The sequence below is a fragment of the Phyllobates terribilis genome, unplaced genomic scaffold (assembly GCF_046119375.1).
Source record: "Phyllobates terribilis strain yellow unplaced genomic scaffold, ASM4611937v1 Scaffold_13__5_contigs__length_258822181, whole genome shotgun sequence".
Classification (NCBI taxonomy): Eukaryota; Metazoa; Chordata; class Amphibia; order Anura; family Dendrobatidae; genus Phyllobates; species Phyllobates terribilis.
This window is the reverse complement of record NW_027362773.1, coordinates 211948953-211973295: the sequence shown is the minus strand read 5'-3', so window position 1 is coordinate 211973295 and position 24343 is coordinate 211948953. Positions and strand designations below refer to the sequence as shown.

Sequence of the window (24343 nt, the reverse complement as noted above, 5' to 3'; positions counted from 1 at the left end):
TGTGTCAAATTCTGTGCATGTTATCAGGCCAAAATCACCAGGGTATATGAACTTTTGATCAGGGTCATTTGGATGTTTTTGGTTGTCATTAAGATTTAAAAAGAAAAAACACAGTAGTTTGACAATAAATGGCTTCACCCAACCAATAACCATGAGTGGAGAAAATTTTTTTTTGTTGTTATCATACATACTCTCCGAAACAAGGCCAAGAAAGGAAAAATTCTGCCGGGGTATGTAAACTGTTGAGCACAACTGTAGTCGAAGTGGGAAGGATGGGAGAAAACCATTTGCTGCCTATGAATAGAGGCCACCTTCCACCCAAAAGCTGAAAAACTACAATACTTATCACAGCTGGGAGTTTGCATTAATATATTATTCTTGACCAGACCTGGGCAAAGTGAGGCCCATGGGCCACAAGCGGCCCTCTGGCTGTTCCAGTCCAGACCACGGACCGAGACAGCCGAAGGGCGGCAAACAGCAGCCCAAGGGCCGCATCATGTCCTCACCATCGTCCCGATGTTACCGCCATCCTCAGAATGCAGACAGCGGTGAATACGTTGGTGGAGGACGGAGCCGCCGACTCCTTCGACCAATCAGTGTGTGCGACAGACAGCAGATGTGATGACATCACTACATTGTGACTGCTGTGTGAAGAGTTGGTGCACAGGAGACAGGAGCAGAGGACCCGGGGAACGGGAGTGAGGGGAGTATGCGTTTTGGTTTTTTTTCATTTGTATATAGGGGGCTCACACTATACATATAGGAGGCCATTCGTTGGCTCACACTACGTACATAATAATATATGTACAGACGAAAAGTTTGGACACACCTTCTCATTTAAAGATTTTTTGGTATTTTCATGACTTTGAAAATTGTACATTCACACTGAAGGCATCAGAAACTATGAATTAACACATGTGGAATTATATACTTAACAAAAAAGTGTGAAACAACTGAAAATATGTCTTATATTCTAGGTTCTTCAAATTAGCCACCTTTTGCTTTGATGACTGCTTTGCACACTCTTGGCATTCTCTTGATGAGCTTCAAGAGGTAGTCACCGGAAATGGTTTTCACTTCACAGGTGTGCCCTGTCAGGTTTCATAAGTGGGATTTCTTGCCTTATAAATGGGGTTGGGACCATCAGTTGTGTTGTGCAGAAGTCAGGTGGATACACAACTGATAGTCCTACTGAATAGACTGTTAGAATTAGTATTATGGCAAGAAAAAAGCAGCTAAGTAAAGAAAAATGAGTGGCCATCATTACTTTAAGAAATGAAGGTCAGTCAGTCCGAAAAATTGGGCAAACTTTGAATGTGTCCCCAAGTGCAGTTGCAAAAACCATCAAGCGCTACAAAGAAACTGGCTCACATGAGGACCACCCCAGGAAAGGAAGACCAAGAGTCACCTCTGCTTCTGAGGATAAGTTTATTCGAGTGACCAGCCTCAGAAATCACTGGTTAACAGCAGCTCAGATTAGAGGCCAGGTCAATGCCACACAGAGTTCTAGCAGCAGACATCTCTACAACAACTGTTAAGAAGAGACTTTATGCAGCAGGCCTTCATGGTAAAATAGCTGCTAGGAAACCACTGCTAAGGACAGGCAACAAGCAGAAGAGATTTGTTTGGGCTAAAGAACACAAGGAATGGACATTAGACCAGTGGAAATCTGTGCTTTGGTCTGAGGAGTCCAAATTTGAGATCTTTGGTTCCAATCACCGTGTCTTTGTGCGTCGCAGAAAAGGTGAACGGATGGACTCTACATGCCTGGCTCCCACCGTGAAGCATGGAGGAGGAGGTGTGATGGTGTGGGGGTGCTTTGCTGGTGACACTGTTGGGGATTTATTCAAAATTGAAGACATACTGAACCTGCATGGCTACCACAGCATCTTGCAGCGGCATGCTATTCCATCCGGTTTGCGTTTAGTTGGACCATCATTTATTTTTCAATAGGACAATGACCCCAAACACACCTCCAGGCTGTGTAAGGGCTATTTGACCAAGTAGGAGAGTGATGGTGTTAGAACCTTGCTCTTAGGTTTTTTTTCCTTTGCTGGTCACATGACCTTGTTGGCCTATTTAATCCTGCTCCGCCCTTCTGGCTTTGCTGGACTTCATTGTATATCTACTTTCTAGCTAGCCTGTGCTCTGTGTCTTGCTCTGTTAGTTTGCTTGGTCTACTGACCTCTATGTTCTATATATTTTGTTTGTTCGTCTGTCTGCTACTATTTCTGTTAGGAGGTGTCCCATATTCCTCCCAGTCCTTAGTACTTGTAGGGATTCCTTCCCCACATCTATAGGTCTCCGTACAGACTAGCTTAGGGCTTTAGCAGGTCTGATCGCAGGATCAGGTTCCCTGTTACATCGTAGGGATTAAGCTGAGTTCTATCGTAGGGACAGATCTCCTCTCTTTCCTTAGCTCTGGTAGCAGAACATAACAGTAAGTCCAGCCAGCAAATTCTCTAAGGAAAGATTTTTCTGTTCCATCATGGTGTCGGTTCAGGATTTGGTTCATCGCCTGCAGGGACTCTCTCTGGAGGTGGCCGAGCTCCGTCAGCACGTGAGTAACTGTCCTGGAGCACATTTCTTGGAGCCTAAGGTATGTTTGCCGGATTTATTTTTTGGTGAACACCGAGAATTTTTTTCATTCAAAAATGCTTGTTTATTGTATTTTCGTTTGAGACCTAAGTCCTCTGGGGATGAATCCCAGCGCGTAGGGTTCATAATGTCACTTTTGCGCAAAGAGCCTCAGGAGTGGGCCTTTTCTTTGCAACCTAGTGATACATGCTTCAGATCAGTGGATAGTTTTTTTTCTGCTTTGGGACTATTATATGATGATCCTGACCGTGTCGCATCAGCTGAGACTGAGTTGAGACGTTTAAAACAGGGATCAGGTAATGTGGAAAAATATTGTACTCATTTCCGTCGTTGGTCTACTCAAACAGGGTGGAACGATTCTGCTCTGAAAAGTCTATTTCTTGCTGGGCTCAGTGAAAGGGTTAAAGACCTGCTAATTGCTTATCCTACACCTGAAGATTTGCAACAGGCTATGCAATTAGCTATACGGGTGGATAGAAGACTGCGTGCAAGGGTTAATGAGAGCAAATCCTCTGCTATGTCAGTTTCTGGTTATGAGAATGTGTGTACTAACAGTGGTGAACCGATGGAGATTGGATCGGTGGCACCTCGCTCTCAAGAAAAAGACCGTCGATTTTTTGAAGGCTTGTGTTTCTATTGCGGAAAATCTGGTCATTTGATTAAAGGCTGTGAGCTTCGTATGAAGAAAGAAAAAAAAAATGGTCAGTCATGCCCGTATTGCCTGTTTAAATTCCAAGGGTGTATTTTTAGCTGCTTCCACGATTGCTCAGGAAAAATTAATGGAATTTCGGGTGTTTGTCGATTGTGGGTCTACTCTGAATGTTATTGATGGGGGATTCGTGGAAAGACTCAATTTAAAACCTGAACCTTTATCATCCCCCATTGCTGTGGTTTCTGTGGATGGTTCCCCTTTGAAGAATATTACTCTCAAGGTCTGTGAATTTCCTCTCACTATTAATGGTGTTCACCATGAGAAATTGGATTTGGTAGTGTTGAATAACTTGCCTTCTCCAGTAATATTGGGATTGCCCTGGTTAAAATTTCACAATCCTGTACTGGATTGGTCTACCAGTGAAATTAAATCCTGGAGCCATAAATGTTATGACAAGTGTTGTAACGGGCGTATTGCAGCTTTGGATAGGGGAGAATTGCCTGTTCCTATTCAGGATTTTTGGAGAGTTTTTTTCTGAGAAGGAATCGCAGGTTTTGCCTCCCCATAGAGACTATGATTGTTCTATTGAATTTGTCCCTGGAGCGACTCTTCCTAAAAGTCGTTTATTTAACCTTACTATTCCTGAGAGGAAGGCTTTGGAGGAATACATACAGACAAGTTTGGCCGCCGGTCACATTAGGCCCTCTAAGCCTCCTGTGGCGGTTGGATTTTTTTTTGTAAAAAAAAAAGACGGCAGTTTACATCCTTGTCTGGATTTTCGTGAGATTAACAAAATTACTGTACGCAATCCTTACCCACTGCCATTGATTCCTGATCTGTTTAACCAGTTAATGGGGGCCAAGTGGTTCTCTAAAATTGACCTTAAGGGGGCATACAATCTGTTGCGCATGAAGGAGGGTGATGAATGGAAGACTGCTTTTAACACTCCTGTGGGTCATTTTGAGAATCTGGTTATGCCTTTTGGTCTTACTAATGCTCCTGCATTTTTTCAGAATCTGATTAATGACATCCTTAGACCTTTGATCGGTAAAAATGTGGTTGTGTATTTGGATGACATTTTGATTTATTCGCCGGATCTGGAGTCTCATTGGCGGAGCGTGCGTGAGGTATTACAGTTATTAATGGACAATTCGCTTTTTGCTAAGCTGGAGAAATGTGAGTTCGCTGTACAGAGAATTAGTTTTTTGGGCTACATTATCTCCAGCAAAGGTTTTGAGATGGATCCGGTTAAGGTTCAGGCTGTGCAGGAATGGCCTAGGCCTATTGGTTTGAAATCGATACAGAGGTTTTTGGGTTTCGCCAATTACTATAGAAAATTCATAAAAATTTTTTCTAGTATTGTCAAACCTCTGACTGATCTCACCAGGAAAGGTGCTGATGCGGTTCAGTGGTCTTCTGAGGCCATTGAAGCTTTTGTGTATCTCAAGGAGAGGTTCACCTCTGCTCCCATCCTTATGCAGCCTGATGTTACTAGGCCGTTTTTGGTTGAGGTTGATGCTTCCTCTGTGGGGGTTGGCGCAGTATTGTCTCAGGATAACGGGGATGGATTACATCCCTGTGCCTTTTTTTCAAAAAAATTTTCGGAGACTGAACTGAATTACGATATTGGTAATCGGGAATTATTGGCTATTAAACTCGCATTTGAACACTGGCGCCACTTCTTGGAAGGTGCGGAATTTCCCGTTCAGGTTCTTACGGATCATAAAAATCTGATATATCTTGATGCTGCCAAGCGCCTGAATGCCCGTCAGGCTAGGTGGGCACTGTTTTTCTCACGGTTTAATTTCTCCGTTACTTACATCCCTGGTACTAAGAATGTTAAGGCGGATGCCTTGTCTCGCAGTTTTTCTCCCATAGTCGGTGCTGAGAAAGAGGAGAACATTTTACAAGAAGGTGTTGTGATAGCTGCTTTGGACTCCGTTTTGGAAAATGAGATTCTTAAAGCACAGGAGAATGCCCCTTCTAACACTCCTCATGGGAGGTTGTTTGTGCCTGGGACCTTTAGGAGAGATTTGTTTGTTGAGTGTCACGAATCTCGGTTGGCAGGTCATCCCGGAATCTCTGAGACCAAGAGACTGGTGGGTCGCAGTTTTTGGTGGCCTGGATGGCAGAAGGAAGTCATTAAGTGGGTGCGTCAATGTACTATATGTGCTAGATCTAAGTCCTCACATACTCCTGCTGCGGGGTTGCTTTGTCCTTTGGAGGTTCCCAGTGCTCCTTGGACACATTTGGCTATGGACTTTATAACTGACCTTCCCCCATCTGAGGGTTTTACTGTCATCTGGGTGGTCGTGGACCGTTTTAGCAAGATGTGTCACTTGGTTCCTTTCGTCAAACTGCCCTGCGCTAAAACTCTCGCTAAGGCCTTTGTCAAGGAAATTGTCAGACTTCATGGCGTTCCTACTGACATTGTTTCTGATAGGGGTCCTCAGTTCGTGGCTCGTTTTTGGCGTGCCTTTTGTGATAGGTTGGGAGTTCATTTGTCGTTCTCGTCCGGATATCATCCTGAATCTAATGGCCAGACAGAAAGGAAAAACCAGGATGTTGAGCAGTTCTTGCGTTGTTTTGTGGCAGACAATCAAGAGGGGTGGTCTGAGTTTCTGCCACTTGCTGAATTTGCTCTGAACAATCATACATCTTCTTCTGCTGGTTGTTCGCCTTTTTTTGTTGTTCTGGGAGACATCCGTCGTTTGGGTCGTTCTCCAAGTTGGGATCTGCCGTGCCTGAGGAGGAGAATTTTTCCGGTGATTTGGAGAGAGTTTGGACGGATGTGCGTGGTAATCTTCAGGAGGCCAACAGAAAATCTAAAGACTACTTTGATAGGAAACGACAGGAGGTTTTGTTCGCTGTTGGTGACATGGTTTGGTTGTCCTCTAGGAATCTGCGGTTGAGGATTCCTTCAAAGAAATTGGGTCCCAAGTTTGTAGGGCCCTTTAAGGTGCTTCAGGTTGTCAACCAATCTGCTGTTAGGTTGGAGGTTCCTACCTCCTGGAGAATTAATCCGGTATTTCATGTGTCTCTGTTGAAAAAAGCTGTTGTATCGGATTGTGACGCCTCTGCCTCTTTTCCTCCGGTGGTGGAGGACGGGGAATATGAAATTTCTCGCATCCTTAACTCTAGACGGTATAGAGGTAGTTTGCAGTATCTTGTGGCCTGGAAAGGTTTCGGTCCCGAGGATAACTCTTGGGTGAGGTCGGATGATGTTTCCGCGTCCAGACTTATCAGAGCGTTTCACAGGAGATTTCCTGATAAGCCTGGTCCTAGGGGATCTGGAGGATCCTCTTAGAAGGGGGGGTACTGTTAGAACCTTGCTCTTAGGTTTTTTTTCCTTTGCTGGTCACATGACCTTGTTGGCCTATTTAATCCTGCTCCGCCCTTCTGGCTTTGCTGGACTTCATTGTATATCTACTTTCTAGCTAGCCTGTGCTCTGTGTCTTGCTCTGTTAGTTTGCTTGGTCTACTGACCTCTATGTTCTATATATTTTGTTTGTTCATCTGTCTGCTACTATTTCTGTTAGGAGGTGTCCCATATTCCTCCCAGTCCTTAGTACTTGTAGGGATTCCTTCCCCACATCTATAGGTCTCCGTACAGACTAGCTTAGGACTTTAGCAGGTCTGATCGCAGGATCAGGTTCCCTGTTACATCGTAGGGATTAAGCTGAGTTCTATCGTAGGGACAGATCTCCTCTCTTTCCTTAGCTCTGGTAGCAGAACATAACAGATGGGGTGCTACGCCAGATGACCTGGCCTCCACAGTCACTAGACCTGAACCCAATCGAGATGGTTTGGGGTGAGCTGGACCGCAGAGTGAAGGCAAAAGGGCCAACAAGTGCTAAGCATCTCTGGGAACTCCTTCAAGATTGTTGGAAGACCATTTCCGGTGACTACCTCTTGAATCTCATCAAGAGAATGCCAAGAGTGTGCAAAGCAGTCATCAAAGCAAAAGGTGGCTACTTTGAAGAACCTAGAATATAAGACATATTTTCAGTTGTTTCACACTTTTTTGTTAAGTATATAATTCCACATGTGTTAATTCATAGTTTTGATGCCTTCAGTGTGAATGTACAATTTTCATAGTCATGAAAATACAGAAAAATCTTTAAATGAGAAGGTGAGTCCAAACTTTTGGTCTGTACTATATATACTGTATATAGGAGGCTATGCAGGGGCTCATACTGTATATCGGGGTCTATGTGGGGGCTCACCCTGTATATAGTGGGCTATAAGAATACCCCAGCCAAAAAATAAATACTGAGAAACAAAGCGATCCATCAATTAAAAACTATGAATTTTATTGAAACAAAATTAAAAATCTACTATATAATCGGCTTATTCCGTCTGTCTGTCCATCTAGGAAATCCCGCGTCACTGATTGGTCCGGCAGCGGCCAGTCAGCGACGCGGGATTTCAGAACAAGATGGCGGCCGTTAGCGGCTCATCTGCTGCACGGAGGTCAGCGGCGATGCAGCCGGGAGATGACCGGCGCTCCAAAGAAATGCCACAGAACACCAGGATTGGCAAAGTCGCCACTGGCGCCCTGTGCTCTTCACAGATGAAAGCAGGTTCACACTGAGCACATGTGACTGACGTGACAGAGTCTGGAGACGCCGTGGAGAGCGATCTGCTGCCTGCAACATCCTTCAGCATGACCAGTTTGGCAGTGGGTCAGTAATGGTGTGGGGTGGCATTTCTTTGAAGGGCCGCACAGCCCTCCATGTGCTCGCCAGAGGTAGCCTGAGTGACATTAGGTACTCAGTTGAGATCCTCATACCCCTGGTGAGACCATATGCTGGTGCGGTTGGCCCTGGGTTCCTCCTAATGCAGGACAATGCCAGACCTCATGTGGCTGGAGTATATCAGAAGTTTCTGCTAGATGAAGGCATTGAAGCTATGGACTGGCCCGCCTGTTCCCCAGACCTGAATCCGATTGAGCACATCTGGGACATCATGTCTCGCTCCATCCACCAACGTCACGTTGCACCACAGACTGTCCAGGAGTTGACGGATGCTTTAGTTCAGGTCTGGGAGGAGATCCCACAGGAGACCATCCGCAACCTCATCAGGAGCATGCCCAGGCGTTGTAGGGAGGTCATACAGGCACGTGGAGGCCATACAGAATACTGAACCTCATTTTGACTTGTTTTAAAGGACATTACATCAAAGTTGGATCAGCCTGTAGTGTGTTTTTCCACTTTAATTTTGGGGGTGACCCAAATCCAGGCCTCCATTGGTTAATAAATTTGATTTCCATTGATGATTTTTGTGTGATTTTTTTGTCAGCACATTCAACTTTGTACAGAACAAAGTATTCAATGAGAATATTTCATTCATTCAGATCTAGGATGTGTTATTTGAGTGTTCCCTTTATTTTTTTGAGCAGTGTATATACAATGTGCCAAAAGGTCCAATACCTGTGAAATGAGGAATCCTTTAAAGTGTGGAAAAGTGCGTGGGTCCGTGTCACCTCACCCCGACGCGCGTTTCGCTGCCAGCTTCTTCCGGGGGCGTCCCCTATTATGGCATTCTGCTCTTTTATTGGATATTTTTAATTTTGTTTCAATAAAATTCATAGTTTTTAATTGATGGATCGCTTTGTTTCTCAGTCTTTATTTTTTGCCTGAGGTATTGTTGTAGTTACTATGTGAATTACCTCCACTATTATTGAGGACATAATTGGTTAACATATAGAGGGCTATGTGGGGCATCACCCTGTATATAGGAGGCTATGCAGGGGCTCACCCTGTATATAGGGGGCCTCTCAGTTGTGAGAAGTACTAGATCTGTAAATTGCTCCCATTTACTAACAGCAAGCAGAGTTCTTCATAATAGTGAAATATAACTGACTGTTAATACGTAGAATTTATCAATAAAATTTTACAAGGGGTTGTCCCATTAATAATATATTCCCAGGATATATGATAAATGTATAATTGCTGGGACCCCCACCAATCCTGAGAACGGGGACCATAAAGTCCACTGTGTCAATAGAGCGGGAGCACATATGCATGACCATTGTTCCACTCACTGTGTATGGGAGCGGTGGTCGATAACTTTCCCATAGAAGTGACTGGAGTGGTGGTGAGCGTGGACACTGTTTTCAATAACAGAGGGGGTCCCGGCCATCAGTCCCTCATCGATCATATATTTAGTACATATTGGACCATATACGCACCTTTTCAGCCACCCAGCCTAAATATCTGAGGTCTTCGGTCGCAGCTCCCAGCATGCACTGGGTCTCCGCCAGGACCTGTGGCAGCAGAGCCGTAATGTTATTGTGCAAGGCCTGTGACCAGGACAGAGCGGAGGCCGAATCCCTACAGCGGAGCACCAGAGAGTGACATCCGTCCGGCGAGCGCAGCTCTACCAGCCTGGAAGAGATGTAGACATAAGAGGCACGGAGCAGAGGCGCGAGGCGCACCACTACATGCACCTCCTACGGAGACAAACAGGAACAGTGGAGCCACGCACACATTGTCACTGACCGTCCCTCGGGGTCGTACATGCTCAGATTTCTCGCAGCGTAACACATTTTTAAGGGAATGACCTTGCAGTCCCTGGGGCCATGTTTGGGGGATCCAGATGCATCGCTGTGTGCCGGACTGCGGAGGTCACAACCGTCCCAGGGAAGATCACCCACCAGGGACGACTTCCGAATATAGGGGGACACATCCTGCAGGAAACGCACTGTGGAAGAGAAAAGATTGGAAAATTAGAGTCAATGGATACAGCAATTACACAGTTTTGCCATTCAGGATCCTGGAAAAGCTGGATGACAATCATGGTAAAAACTGTAATTGAGGTCACTCAACTGTCTTATACTTATTGGGACGTTTTTATCATCTTAACAACTCAATTGAATATTTTTACTGCAGACGTTTTGGATTTCACAATGAAATTTTCTTTTCCTGGACATTGCATAAGATGCGAGTAATGCGACGAAGGGAGGAGGAGAAAAAAAAAAAAAAAAAAGTTTCAAGAAAAACTTCATATTTTTCCCTTAAATGGGGTCTCCAGAATAAATATAGCATGAAATAATGACGCCAGCCTGGTGGTGACTGCCAGACGCCTTACAACCCCCCCCCCTCCTCGGGGATGTCAGGGGTTAATCTGGTCTGAAGCTGCTATCTCACTGCAGATTATATGGCTTGTTGCAGAATAAGGGAGGATTAGGGAGAGTCTCCATATAAGGGAGAGCGGGATCGCATGGTGTTATAAATGGAGAGGCGCAGAAAAGGGGAAAGGGGGGCACAGAAGGGTCTCTTTCCAATACCAGCAGCCCCTAAGGATACATCCATCAGGTGCAGCCAAAATAAGTCGCTGTATTCCATAGCCGGTGTCTTTAAGAGCATTCTTGCTAAAAATCAGGTTTCTGGGAAAGCTGGGATGACAGACTCCTGAAAGGCTGGATATTGGGGTCCACAACTGGGTAAGGTGGGTGATCCGGGGCATTGTTTATCAGTGGGCTGCAATCTGTTGTTGTAAAACTACAACTCCCAGCATCCTCTGACTCCGGGAGGCAGTGGCATTGTTTATCAGTGTACTCCAACTGTTGTGAAACTACAACTCACAACATGTCCTGACCGCAAAATGCTGGAGGTTGTAGTTTCAGAACAGTTTTTTTATATCCAACATGTACACTAAGTCTGTCCGCTATCTCATCCTTCTTCTCTGCTAGATTTCTAAAACTTAACATGGATAAAACAGAATTCATCATCTTTCCACCATCTCGCTCAACCCCCCCCCCATCTGATCTATCCATCAACATCAATGGCTGTCCACTCTCCTGAGTCCCGCAAGCTCGCTGCCTCGGGGTAACCCTGGACTCTGATCTCTCCTTCAAACCACATATCCAAGCCCTTTCCACTTCCTGCGACTCCAACTCAAAAATATCTCCTGAATCCGCACATTCCTCAGCAAAGGCTCTGCAAAAACACTAGTGCAAGCCCTCATCATCTCCCACCTGGACTACTGCAACCTCCTGCTCTGTTGCCTCCACTCCAACACCCTAGCACCCCTTCAATCTATCCTAAACTCTGCTGCCCGCTAATCCACCTGTCGTCGTCCCCCCCCCCCACCTCTCCTCTCTGTCAATCTCTTCACTGGCTCACCATTGCCCAGAGACTCCAGTTCAAAACCTCAACCATGACATACAAATCCATCCACAACCTGTCTCCTCCATATATCTCTGACCTAGTCTCCTGGTACTTACCTGCACGCAACCTCTGATCCTCACAAGATCTCCTTCTCTACTCCCCTCGTATCTCCTCTTCCCACAATCGCATACAAGATTTCTCCCGTGCATCCCCCCCTACTCTGGAACTCTCTACCCCAAAGCAACAGACTCTCGCCTACCGTGGAAACCTTCAAAAGGAACCTGAAGACCCACGTCTTCCGACAAGCCTACAACCTGCAGTAACCCTCGCTCCACCATACCGCTCCATGACCAGCTCTACCCTCACCTACTGTATCCTCACCCATCCCTTGTAGATTGTGAGCCCTCGCGGGCAGGGTCTTCTCTTCTCCTGTACCAGTCGCTGACTCGTTTTTGTTCAAATTATTGTACTTGTTGTTTGCTATGTATACCCGTTTTTCACATGTAAAGCGCCATGGAATAAATGGCGCTATAACAATAAATAATAATAAGGCCTCTAGTTCCCACTTTTGGGACTTTTCTGCCAAATTTGGATAAAGCAAATTTCACTGTTGTCCAGCTGAGCTAACAGACATGGATGTTACAGTAGGGGGTCCATTCAGTACCCGCAGGAAAGAGCTGCTGGAAAGAGTGACAGTCCATTTTTTTCAATGAGGACTGTGTAATACATACTTTCCCCTACAGTCAACTGATTTCGGGGCACCAGCTTTTCTTGGGGGATTCCTTATATCACTATTAATAAACAGCTGTCACTTTTAAGAAATTGCTGAGTAAAAGGTTAGAGTCCTTCCGAAAAGGACATGTTTGCAGCACTTGAGGGGGAGGAACCATGTCAGCTTTGATTGGAGGAGAGCCAATGACTGACAAGGCTCCATTCCAGAAGCACCGTCCACCTGTCCTTTCCAGTAGGACAACAGGCTGCACTCAATACCCCTGAAAAGATTTCTGATGCTGTTCAATTAATGCTATATGCACCCCCTTGATGTAACCAATATACTCCCCCAGATCCTCTGCTGAAGAAGCTGATTGGCTGAAACTAAAATACTCCACGTTTGGCAGTGTTCTCTCCACAAATCATGTAAACCCATTTGCCCTCTCTTTTCTCAGAGGCTTTAGGATTCAGATGTCCCCAAAGGTTTTAGCAAGAGTATGGACTCAACGGTTATACCATTTAAAGGGGAATAGTACTTGAACTCTACTGCCACCTACTGGAAGAAGCAATCATAACAGAAAACCCTAACTGTACTCTAAAATGTGTGGATTGCCTGAGACATACATGCTGCTGCACATTGTGGCCTCACCTCTCCTGTGCCTTTGACCTGTATCTCTCCAGCTCACAGAGGATCAAAGTGCAACCTATAAAATACTGTACAATATAAAATTTACAAGGAGGAGGAAAAATTACCTTTCCTCTAAAGATGAATATTCACCCTCACCTGGATCATCAGTTTACCAATAATCGGTTGCTTAGGATTCGAAAAACAAGCTGCCCTCTTGCAGAAACAGCGCCACCCCTTTCTATTGGATGTGCATGGTATTGCAGTTCCATTAAATAAATCTGCAATACTTAACACAATCTGTGGACCGAAGTCGCTGATTTTGGAAGAAAATGTTTTCCACGATCAGATATACTCCTAAGAAAAGCACCTCTCATTCTGGGCACACATTCAATGCTGCTTTCCACATTATATGGAGCAACGGCCAATAATTCTCAGAACATGACAAAATGAAAATATATTTGCCAAGTTTCTGAAATGTAAAAAAATGTAAAAGTGTGCAACTTTCCAAAATAAAAAAAAAAAAGTTACCGTTTTGGGTATACAGCTCCAATGCAGATCTATATGTATTATAATATTCATGATATTTCGTGCTATGCTTTTCATGAACACTCCCAAACTTTAACAGTCTGCGAAAGTTTTACAGCGCTGAGTAAACACCAGCATCTTGTAACATTTATGTGTCAGTCACATGCGGAGCATATGCTGGCTACACACACGGCACACCCAGTGCCGAGAGACCCGGCCGCTGCCAGCGAACCAGATGCTGAGCTCTTTACATATGACTCCAGCTGGGAAGGGGGGCCGACGACATTGGATGTCTGTAATTTTTTACACCGGTGGTCTCCAATCTGTGCCTCTCCAGTGCAAAAAACTACAACTCTCAGCATGTCCTAACCATCTACTGTACATCTACAGCTATGGGGCTGGGAGTATGGCACCAAGCCACGTTTACAAAATCTGTTCTTGCTGTCACTGAATGGAAACATCCCAATTTGCATCAATAAGCCAAGTTTAGAGGAGCGCTGAACTTTGCAGATCTGTCACCGGCTCCGTCTGCATTGCGGACAGGTACTAGAGCCGCCTATTATCTACATGCACCAGTCTGGTACGTAAATCGAAAAATCGCCCACGTGCACCAGCACCGAGACCAAAATTAGTCCATGCGCTGTCTGTTGTGCCCACGGAAAATACATTAATGTGACTGAAAAACTACGATAACCCAAAAATTGCACAAAAATTCCAAAATTTCCACAGCTGACTATTTGCTACAATTGTATCTAGTGCAGCAATGCTTTGGAATAAACAAGCTGGACTGATACATTGTAGCAAACTATTAGGACAGCAGAGACGTATGCTGCTCAGAGGATTGTCTAGACTAGATACATTGTAGCAATATCGCAGCTGTGCGAACAACTAGTTGTTTTTTTCCCCTAACTCCTGGATGCAGTGAGTTTTAGGGTTTGTTCACACACTGCATTTTTTGCATTCAGGGTAAAAAAAAAATAAAAAAAAATGGGGCGTTTAAAGTACCAGAAAAGTGAACGAGATTTCTGAAATTTTCTGCAGCGGTTTTCTTGCAGAAAAACCTGCAGCAAATACTGAATGTGTGCACATAGCCTAAGTCGCATCCTGAGAGTTTGCTACATAAGATTAAAAAAAAAAAAAGAAAAAAAAAAAAAAAAAAAAAAGACTGATACATTGTAGCAAACTGCAAGAACAGGAGAAAGATCTGTGCTGCTGTTAATGTTGGGAGTTGTAGTTCTACAGCAGGCAGTTCCCTGTAAAACGTAGGACTTTGTGGATACATTGACGCTTCCAAGAGCTATGAAAAATGGCGCCAATTTGTTATAATGTCTCGCAGACCACAGCACTGACATTAATAAATAATTCAAAAAATTGTTAAAATATTGCAGTTCCCTCTGCCAAACCCCCGTTATTTTTAACCATTTCATGGTTAAATTCCTGTAATTGTGTAGACTTACAGCTAAGTCCTGTAGTAGCCTGCCCTATGGGGTCCACCAAACAGGGACCCAGATAATGAAATAATCCCAATGTAACAACACCGTTGCGGTAATCTTCCCACTTTTCGGGTTAAATAGCATACACAGAAACAGATGATGCTCCGTATAAGGCGACAGCAGTCATCAGCAGGGGGCGGAGGGGTATTAATATTAATGCCGAGTTAAGACCGATTAGTATTATCAGACTCAGCAAATCTCTCCGTTCTGTTAGGCAGTGGGGGGGGGGGGATTCTGCACGGAAAGGGTTAACGCGGCTGCAGAAAAGTTCTGTTTTTTGGCAGCTCCATGGAACTGGGCAAAGAGGAGCGTCTACTTAAAAAAACAAATCCTTTACACGAACACACCCCGATTTCTGGGACAAACCTGCATATTTGCAGCCCATAGATATAAGAAGGCTGGTCTGCAGGATTGGGGTGACCCTTAGAACATAATAGACAGTATCAACCTTAAGGGGAAAGGTAGGGGTTCTTCCGAATGAGCGCAAGAGGTCATTTGGTAAATCAGATCTTGGAGGGAGCAGATTCTCGAGACGGACAGATTGTGCATGATGTCTTTGGCTATGTTCACACAAAGCTTTTTTGAGGATTTCAAAAACAACGAGTTTTTACAAATGGATTCGCCTTTGGTCGGAGTCAGATGAGCGCATGAAAAAAAAATCATTTAATTTTCATCCAGAAAACAAGGACGATTTTCTTCCGTGTGTCCGTATGACATCCGATTTTACACAGTTTATAATGTTACACAATCAAATACAGCTTCTAATTGTAATGTATCTGTAAAAGTCTGATACAATCATGCAATCCACATGTTCCATATGGGATCTGATTTTTTATGCACCTTTGGTTCAGGGAAGTGGAGGTGGATGGGGAAAGCTTTAGGTTATGTTCACATGGGAGGGTTTTTGGTTTATTTTTTTACAACATTTTTTTTTTGTCATAGAGCAAATCATGTTCAAAATAAACAGGTTTGAAAAACTCTTCCTATTAATTTATATGGGTTTTCTTTAACAATTTTTTCAGTGTATTTCAGGCAGATTCCATGAAGAGACTTAAAGAAGTGACTGGTCCATTCTTCAGCCGGCTTGCACTTGAAAGCCACTACTATGTTATATATGAGATGTAAAAAAAAAAAGCAGCCGGTGGCAAGGCACCGTCAGATCAAGGGTATATGGTCACAGTTTTTGGAGTTGGCCTGCTCAGAAAAACGCATGAAAAATCCCTTAAAAGAAACAAAAGCGTGAAAGACTTTTTTTTTTATTGCTATTGTAAAACCACATTTTATGTTCCGTCTTTTAAACTTTTTTTTTTTCCCGCTTCAGGTTTTAAAAAACATCTGGTGGCAAAAAAAGAAAGCGCATATCCCTTGTCTGAAGTGTCTACTGATGGAAAACACTCCAAACTAAGCAAGGCTGCAAAAAAAAAAAAAAAAACACATCAGGAAAGAAAAACTGAAAAAAAAAAGAAGTTTGAAAAAACTTCAGAGAACAGAAACTTCCTCAAGAATTTTAAATAGAAAGAGGAGCGTTTCCTGAAGCGGTTTCCACTTGAAAAACGCTGACGGCCTCAAAAAAAAAAAAAAAAAAATCTCAGGGTGAACATAACCTTTCTTTGCTGCAGAGACTATGAAAACTTTTGGAGGAGTAATTTTCCTGAAGTGTGCTTCGCAGCCTTTTGATTGGACAGTGCCCAGTTTGGAGATGTTTCCTTCAAGGAATTGACGTGGTTTTTTTTTTCCACTAAGTATTTTTTTTTTTTTTTTAAACTTTTTCAGTGAAAAATCAAAAGGCAAAAAAAATAAGAACAGCCAATAGGAGTTCGAATAAAAAATGAATAAGAAGTGAAGGAACATATATATATTTTTTTTAAAATGTCAGTGTGAACATTGCCTTATAACCAATGCTTGTCGGAAAAAAAGCAAATTAGCTCTACTTCAGAAGGAAAGATGTCTCTGAGTGCCAGGGATAATATTCTCTATATATGTTATTCCTGATAGGTGAAGGTGTCAGAAGTGGGACACGGATCAAAGACAAAGGTTGCCATTAGGTTCTATTATAGTGATTCTTGGGAGGGTGGTTGTCACATGTACAACTTTTTGGGACTTTTTTTTAATGGAATCTGTGACGCAGATGTGAATGGGAAGATTCTTCTTTACACCAAGAACCGAGGGATTGTAAAATTGTATCCAGTCTGGATCATCCTCTGTCAGGCGCGGATACATTGTAGTAAACTACTACCAGGAGAGATCTGTCCTGTTGGGGTCTGTCCTTCTCAACTTCAGCCCTAAGACTTTAACATTTCACAAAACTTAACCTCTTAAATGGGTCAAAATTGCAAAAAAAACTTTGAAATTTGCTTCTTCTTAAAAATTCTCAAGAATTTTTCCATTTTCAGTTATATACGATCGTGGACGTTTAAACCCCCGTAGATGCTGCTGTCAATAGCGACAGTGGCATCCAAATAGTTAAAAGAGGGGGGCTACCTACTTAATCCCATCAGCACCCTGAAATCTCGACTGTATGGTACCGATGGTTGCCCCAGGGTCTGCAAGTTATCGTGGCCTGTTGTGTTAGCTACATTTTAGTTGGGGAAAAAGTTTAAATTTTTCATTCCACTTTGCGTTCATTCCTGTGCCGCACCTGAAGGGTTAAACTTCCCTGAATATTTTGAGGGGGTGCTGATTTTAGGGTTTTTTCCAATTATTTATGCATATAGTGAGTGCACCTCTGGAGTATAATACAGGATGTAACTCAGGATCAGTAATGTAATGCATGTACACAGTGACTGCACCAGCAGAATAGTGAGTGCAGCTCTGGAGTATAATACAAGATGTAACTCAGAATCAGAACAGGATCAGTAATGTAATGTATGTACACAGTGACTGCACCAGCAGAATAGTGAGTGCAGCTCTGGGCTATTATACAAGATGTAACTCAGGATCAGTAATGTAATGTATGCACACAGTGACTGCATCAGCAGAATAGTGAGTGCAGCTCTGGAGTATAATACAGGATGTAACACAGGATCAGTAATGTAATGTATGTACACAGTGACTGCACCAGCAGAATAGTGAGTGCAGCTCTGGGCTATAATACAAGATGTAACTCAGGATCAGTAATGTAATGTATGCACACAGTGACTGCACCAGCAGAATAGTGAGTGCAGCTCTGGAGTATAATGCAGGATGTAACTCAGGATTAGTAATGTAGTGTATGTACACAGTGACTGTACCAGCAGAATAGTGAGTGCAGCTCTGGAGTATAATACAGGATGTAACTCAGGATTAGTAATGTAGTGTATGTACACAGTGACTGTACCAGCAGAATAGTGAGTGCAGCTCTGGAATATAATACAGGATGTAACTCAGGATCAGTAATGTAATGTATGTACACAGTGACTGCACCAGCAGAATAGTGAGTGCAGCTCTGGAATATAATACAGGATGTAACTCAGGATCAGTAATGTAATGCATGTACACAGTGACCCCCCAGCAGAATAGTGAGTGCAGCTCTGGAGTATAATACAGGATGTAACTCAGGATCAGTAATGTAATGTATGTACACAGTGACTGTACCAGCAGAATAGTGAGTGCAGCTCTGGAATATAATACAGGATGTAACTCAGGATCAGTAATGTAATGTATGTATACAGTGACTGCACCAGCAGAATACAGAGTGCAGCTCTGGAGTATAATACAGGATGTAACTCAGGATCAGTACTGTAATGTATGTATACAGTGACTGCACCAGCAGAATAGTGAGTGCAGCTCTGGAGTATAATACAGGCAGATATACTCTGTAAGTAATTTGTCAGTAGAACAAGAACATCCAGTTTTCCACTAACTGTTTTATTTTGACTGTTGCTAAACATGTTATTAGTGATAGACTGAAGCGCAAGAAAATTACGAAAAATCAGGTATTCACAAAAAGAAGGAAAACCTATGCAATCTGAACCCAGTAAGCTCCGGGTGTGGTCTCTAAAACACCAGTTTCATTTTTCAGTGCAAAAGTAATTAGGCAACTGGGAGAGGAGTATGAATAGTAATAGCTGGTAAAAATGTTGTTCGGACACTTCTGTGTTATATCCGCTTCTGGGAAAGCTGGGTGACAGCCATCATGGCCGACATTACAACCCAGCGTTCTCAGTTTCCGGACTGCCCAGTTATATATGGATCCATCAATTCGGGAAAACCCAACAAAAACTATCATCCGTCATTCTCCTGGTGGATGATATTGAAGGGAAAAAGAATTGGACATGTTGGATTTCAACATGCCCCATCGGTGAGATAAATGCTTCCCATAAGTGATCGAAAACACATGCCAAGCTGAACGTTTATGTGGACACGGGGCGTCGGGAGGAATCTAAAGTGTATGGTCCGTGTCGGATTCTTTATGGGTGCTGCCTAGTACCCAATTGGTGTCAAACAGAAATCATGAACATGAATCATCTTTTTTCTTAAAGGGGCTGTCGGGGATTAGAATAAAAAACATATTGCTGTGTGTCTAATTTTGCTGCCAATCTGCAATACCAGGCACAGCCAATGGATAAGAGGGGGCGCCGTTTCTGCAAAAACTTTTCCTAAAACTTGAAAAAAAAAAAAACGGTGCAAGTTCCAATCAGAAGTGATATCAGACACAAGATGGGCATGTGCACTGGCAGAAGCTTACCTTCTAATGTCACCTCCTTGCCCGCTTTCTTCAGCACTTGCACAGCTTGGTCATGGGTGGCGTTCCTCAGATCTGCCCCATTGACTGAGAGGATGGCATCTCCTACCCTGAGCGCCTGGCTCTTGTCTGCTGCCAGTCCTGGGAAGATCTTGGAGATGAGGATGGGCATGTGGTTCTCCTGGCCGCCCTTGATGCTGATGCCCAGTCCTCCAAACTCCTGCTTCACCACCCTCACCCTCCTCACTGGCTCTGTGCCCAGCTCCGGGCTGTCCAGGGGGAACCTGGCACCTGGGCTTCCCAGTCCTGACTCGGAGCCGCAGTCTGAGCCTGCCTGGGGGGAGCTGGCACCAGAGCGGCCGGGGCCCCTGCGGGGGCTGCCAGGGGCCAACTCTGTGCCATTGCTCATGCCATTAAGTGCTGCCGGCTCCTGCTCCGAGGTCAGGCTCAGGGACTCCCCGGAGAGCTCCGCATGGACCCGCACCCAGTGGTCCTGCAGCAGCAGCTCCAGGAGCCCAGACTTGGAGGCTCGGGTCCACACAGCCATGGTCGCCTCCTGTGCACACTTCCTGCCAGTGTCAGCAGCGGCGGCGGCGGCACAGCTCCCTCCTCCAGCACACGCTGCGCAGCGCCACCTGCTGGCTGATACGACACATGCCATCAGGGGGCCAGGCACAGGTCACACTTCTAATAGAGGCGGTTTTATAAAAACATCGTCTTTACTGCACATAATTTTACACCTCTCCTCACTTTACTAAATACTTGTACCCCCCCCCCATAAAATAATTCTTCCCAAACTTTTTTCAAACTTTTTGGAACTTTGTGTCACCAGTTAGGAGGGGGTGGGGTGTTCCCTACTCTTTTACACCTCTCCTGACTTTATTAAATACTTGTACCCCCGCATAAAATAATTCTTCCCAAACTTTTTGGAACTTGGTGTCACCAGTTGGGAGGGGGTGGGGTGTTCCCTTTTCAGCCAACACTGATTGGACAGTGTCAGTGTGTGCAGGGACATCCCTTCTCCACAACTGGTATCAATTTCCAGGAGGAATTACAGAGGAATCTGAAAAAATTCTTTTGGTTTGGTATTTTTTTATTGGGATTTATTTGAAATTGTTTTATTATTTTTATATAAAGAGTAAAATAATCCATGTTTATCAATGAGTCTGTCAAAAAATAAGAAGCATTTATATTTACTACAACTGAAAAAAATGGCTTTTCTAACGTTTCCTCTTAAAATCTAAGGCTCTGTTCACATGTAGCATTTTTTTTGCTGCGTTTTTTTTTCTGCAATACAAACAAAAGCTATGAATTTTCAGTAATATCGTGTTCTTTTTTCCTGGCTGAATTTTAGACCTGCGGCATTTTTTATATCTGCAGCATGTCAATTGTTTCTGTTTTTTTGCAGCATTTTTTCATCCAAAAAAAGCAATGAGAAAGCGAAGAAACGCGGGAAAAAAAACATATTTTCAAAGTATTTTTGGTGCATAAAAGTAACTTTAATATATATGGACTGTGGGCAAAGCACAAATGTAATCCAAAAGCAAATAAAAGTATAAAAAATGCTGCAAAATGGGTGTTTTGAATGCAGTATTTTTACTGCCAAAAGAGCAGGTTTTGGCTGTAGAAACAAAAAGGAAGTGTGTGAACATAGCCTAATCCTGATCAATGACTTAACAAAGCCATTAGTGCCTCTCCAGCTCCAGGAGTTAAGACCCTCACCCCCATAGCCTGGGGGCGGCGCTATAGACAAAGATGACCCTGATAACATGTATGTGCAGCTACAAGACCCTGCACGTCCAATGGCCGCATGGAAATAATGATTTCATGGCAGATTCATTAGGATGCACATTCCTCTCGGCTTATGGGGTGAGATTGATTATATGCAGGGGCGTGACTATAATAGGTGCAGGAATTGCAATCGCACCCAGGACCTTGAGGGCCCCAATAGGTTTCTTTGGCCCATAGGTGAATAGATAGATGGGGCCTTCATAGAGATTTTGCACAGGGTCCCATTCCCGTAACTGCTGCCGCCAATCACTAGCCATAGTGGTACACATGCAAACATCAATGCTGAGGTCAGTGATTGGCTGTAGTGATCAACAAGGAGATGTCGCTACAGGATCAGATGAGGGATTTTAAATGGTGAAAAATATATATATTTTTTTATCTGAATACCCCTTTAAAGATCTGAAAGTATGTAAGATCCACATAACTCTCCCCTGTGCCAAATAGGACTAGGAAAATAATCCAGACACTAAAACTGACATCCTGGAGGTGTTACAGGTTTCTTTTCCGCCAGCAAATTCCAGACATCTGCGCTTTAGTGCATAGCAGATGCCATACATGCCGACGTTCCTAGACTGCACTGAACATTAGCCACGTGTAGACCACCCTATGCCACTATGTGCCCAAGACATCAGTAAAAAATATCTGATCCCACAATGTTAAAATCTGTTACGCCCATTATGCTGTTCAAGTACTGGTCCCCCTCATATGTGGCAGGGGGATCTTTTGGACCCCTTAGGCTTTAGGGCCCACCTATAACAGACCCCTGCCCATTCTCGTAGCCACATCCATTAATAATGCCTCCGTATCACGTTCTTCTTGAAGGTTTATGAGAATTTCTTTTCCTGGAGCCTGAAGGTCACGTCCAATCCTAAGCCAATGTTTATTATTTGCATTGTTCTTTCCGCGTAGCCCGGGGCCGATGGCGCTTACGTCAGCAGGAGCACAGCAGGTGTACGGCCTCCGCTGGATATCATCTGTATACTCCCCTGCCAAATATTTGCATTTTTTCTTGCTAAAGGGAAAACAGACATAGAGCACAAAGTGGAAACAGTCACTGCTTGCCATAGGCATAATGCAGATCAGCAGAGGAAATAGCGCCTCTCTAGTCAGTAGGCTGTGTCTGGTATTGCAGCTCAATTTAATGCAATTATTTATCGGGAAAACTAAAAATACAATACAGAAAAAAAAGAGGAAGCGCTCCCTTGTGTCATGTACGTGAAGATCTGGTTTGAAACTTGCATAAGAAGCGATTGCAACTCTTATAACATCTGCAAGTGGAAGAAGTTATATCATCAATCTACAAAAAAAAATACATGTCCCAGGATGACTTTCTGCAGATTTGTGCATGCTGGGATTTGTAGTTGCATTTAAGAGGGGGCAGGTTAGGCCACGGCCCCACTATCAGTATTTGGTTAGTATGCGGTCAGTATTTTTTCTCTAGAGTGGGAGCCAAAACCAGGAGTGGGTGATAAATGCAGAATTGGTCACTTGTTTCTATTATACCTTTTCTCTGATTGTTCCTCACCTGGTTTTGGCTCCCACTCCTGAGAAAAAATACTGACCGAATACTGACCAAATACTGATAGTGGGGCCGTAGCATAAGGCTGCGTGCCCACGTTGCGGATTACAAGCATATTTGCAGCGGATTTTCCGCAGCGGAAACGCTTGTTAAACGTTTGGTAATCCGTCCCCCATGGTCCCCAATGAGAATCCGCAAGTTCTATGCCCATGCTGCGGATTTTTCCGCAGCGTTTATGCTGCATTCAAAAATCCGCAGCATGTTCATTAATTTTGCGTTTCTGCAAGCGGAATTGCCTTATACAATGCAATAAAAAACACAAGGCAATTCCGCATGTCGAAAACGAGCGATAAACGCATGCGGAATTCCGCATGCGTTTTTCCGGGAGAGGACATGCGGAAATGAAGCAGAAATTTTCTGCTTCATTTCCGCAACGTGGGCACATAGCCTAAGACTTTCACGCCCGGCCCTATTTTCTGCTGCCGTCTGTATTTCTCCGCGACGCTTCCTGTGAGGTCAGGAGATCTGCAGATCTTACAATCACTATAAATGTTCACGGTTCTCCTAAGTATAAATATTTACTGCAGTACAAATAGTTTCACTCCTGGATGTTTCTTGACTTTTAGGTCGTTCATTTTTCCTTCAAGATTTCTCTGATGTATGTTATATTTAAAGAATTTGGGGAGTTGCATTTTTTTTTCCCTGATAAGGTTATGAAACTTTGCCACGGAAAAGGTCTTCTTCAATGCCAATTGGAGATAGAGAGGAGAGATAGATAGATAGAAAAATCACATTTATTCCCTCACTTTGGACTTATCAAGGTTTGGTTCCAATAGAGTTGTTTTTTTCAAAAAAAAAAAAAAGTAGTAAAATCTAAGAAGCTTTTCTAAAGGAATCAGTTTCAGGAGAAAAAAAAAAAATTCCCTCCATGCTGTGCTTTGCAGTGTCGTGACTTTATTGTGTGATTTTTGGAGCAGATCCCACATGGAATCTGCCTCAAGGAAGTGACGTCACTTCTTTTTTATTCCCATCCGCGAAGTTTTCCCATCATTCAAAACATTTTTTCTCTCTTTCATTTTTTAGCTTTTACAATTCAGAATCTTCCACATAATAAAAACCTCAGTGTGAACAAAGCCTAACAAATTATTGGTTACAAGTAGTGAAAGAAAACTCTCCTACCTGTTTAGGTCCACATTCTAGAACATAGGGGGCAGTATTCTTATTTGGACATGTCCAGGGGCAGCTGTAGAAAATTGTATTATTTTATTCAAAGTGGTGGATCCCCATATTAGGACCCCTATGGACCTCAGACTCTGAGGACCCCCATTTATTGCAGTAGCTCATTTTTGTGTAAGGCAGTGCTTTTTAACCTGGGGTCCGCACTCCTAGGGGGTATCAAGGAAGGAAATATAACCTTGCAGCCAGCAATGTTATAGGGAGCTGCGATTTGAGACTACGTGCTAGTGTGTACACTTTGGGGGGCTGTATATGCAAGGGGGGTCTACTATTTTCAGGGAGGTCTATTTTATATATATATGGGGTGACCTGCACACAGCGATTATGTCATGTCACAGCTGCTTATCTGGGAAGCCCGGCACGGACACGAGGCGTTTCTTCCTTCCTTCCTGAGGATGCACTCGCTGAGATCT

At 43.7% G+C, this 24343-nt stretch overlaps 1 protein-coding gene across 1 annotated transcript in view; it reads right to left on the bottom strand.

The window, feature by feature from the left end:
* Positions 1 to 20032, bottom strand: part of SNTB2 (syntrophin beta 2) — a 32275-nt gene extending 12243 nt beyond the window's left edge. Inside the window, exons 1-3 of the mRNA XM_073659235.1 lie at positions 19388 to 20032; positions 9754 to 9955; positions 9444 to 9639 (exon numbers count right to left, since the gene is read on the bottom strand). Coding sequence (XP_073515336.1) covers positions 9444 to 9639; positions 9754 to 9955; positions 19388 to 19931 — 942 coding nt within the window. The 5' untranslated portion in view covers positions 19932 to 20032. The remainder of the gene's footprint in view (positions 1 to 9443; positions 9640 to 9753; positions 9956 to 19387) is intronic.
* Between the last annotated feature and the right edge of the window lie 4311 nt (positions 20033 to 24343).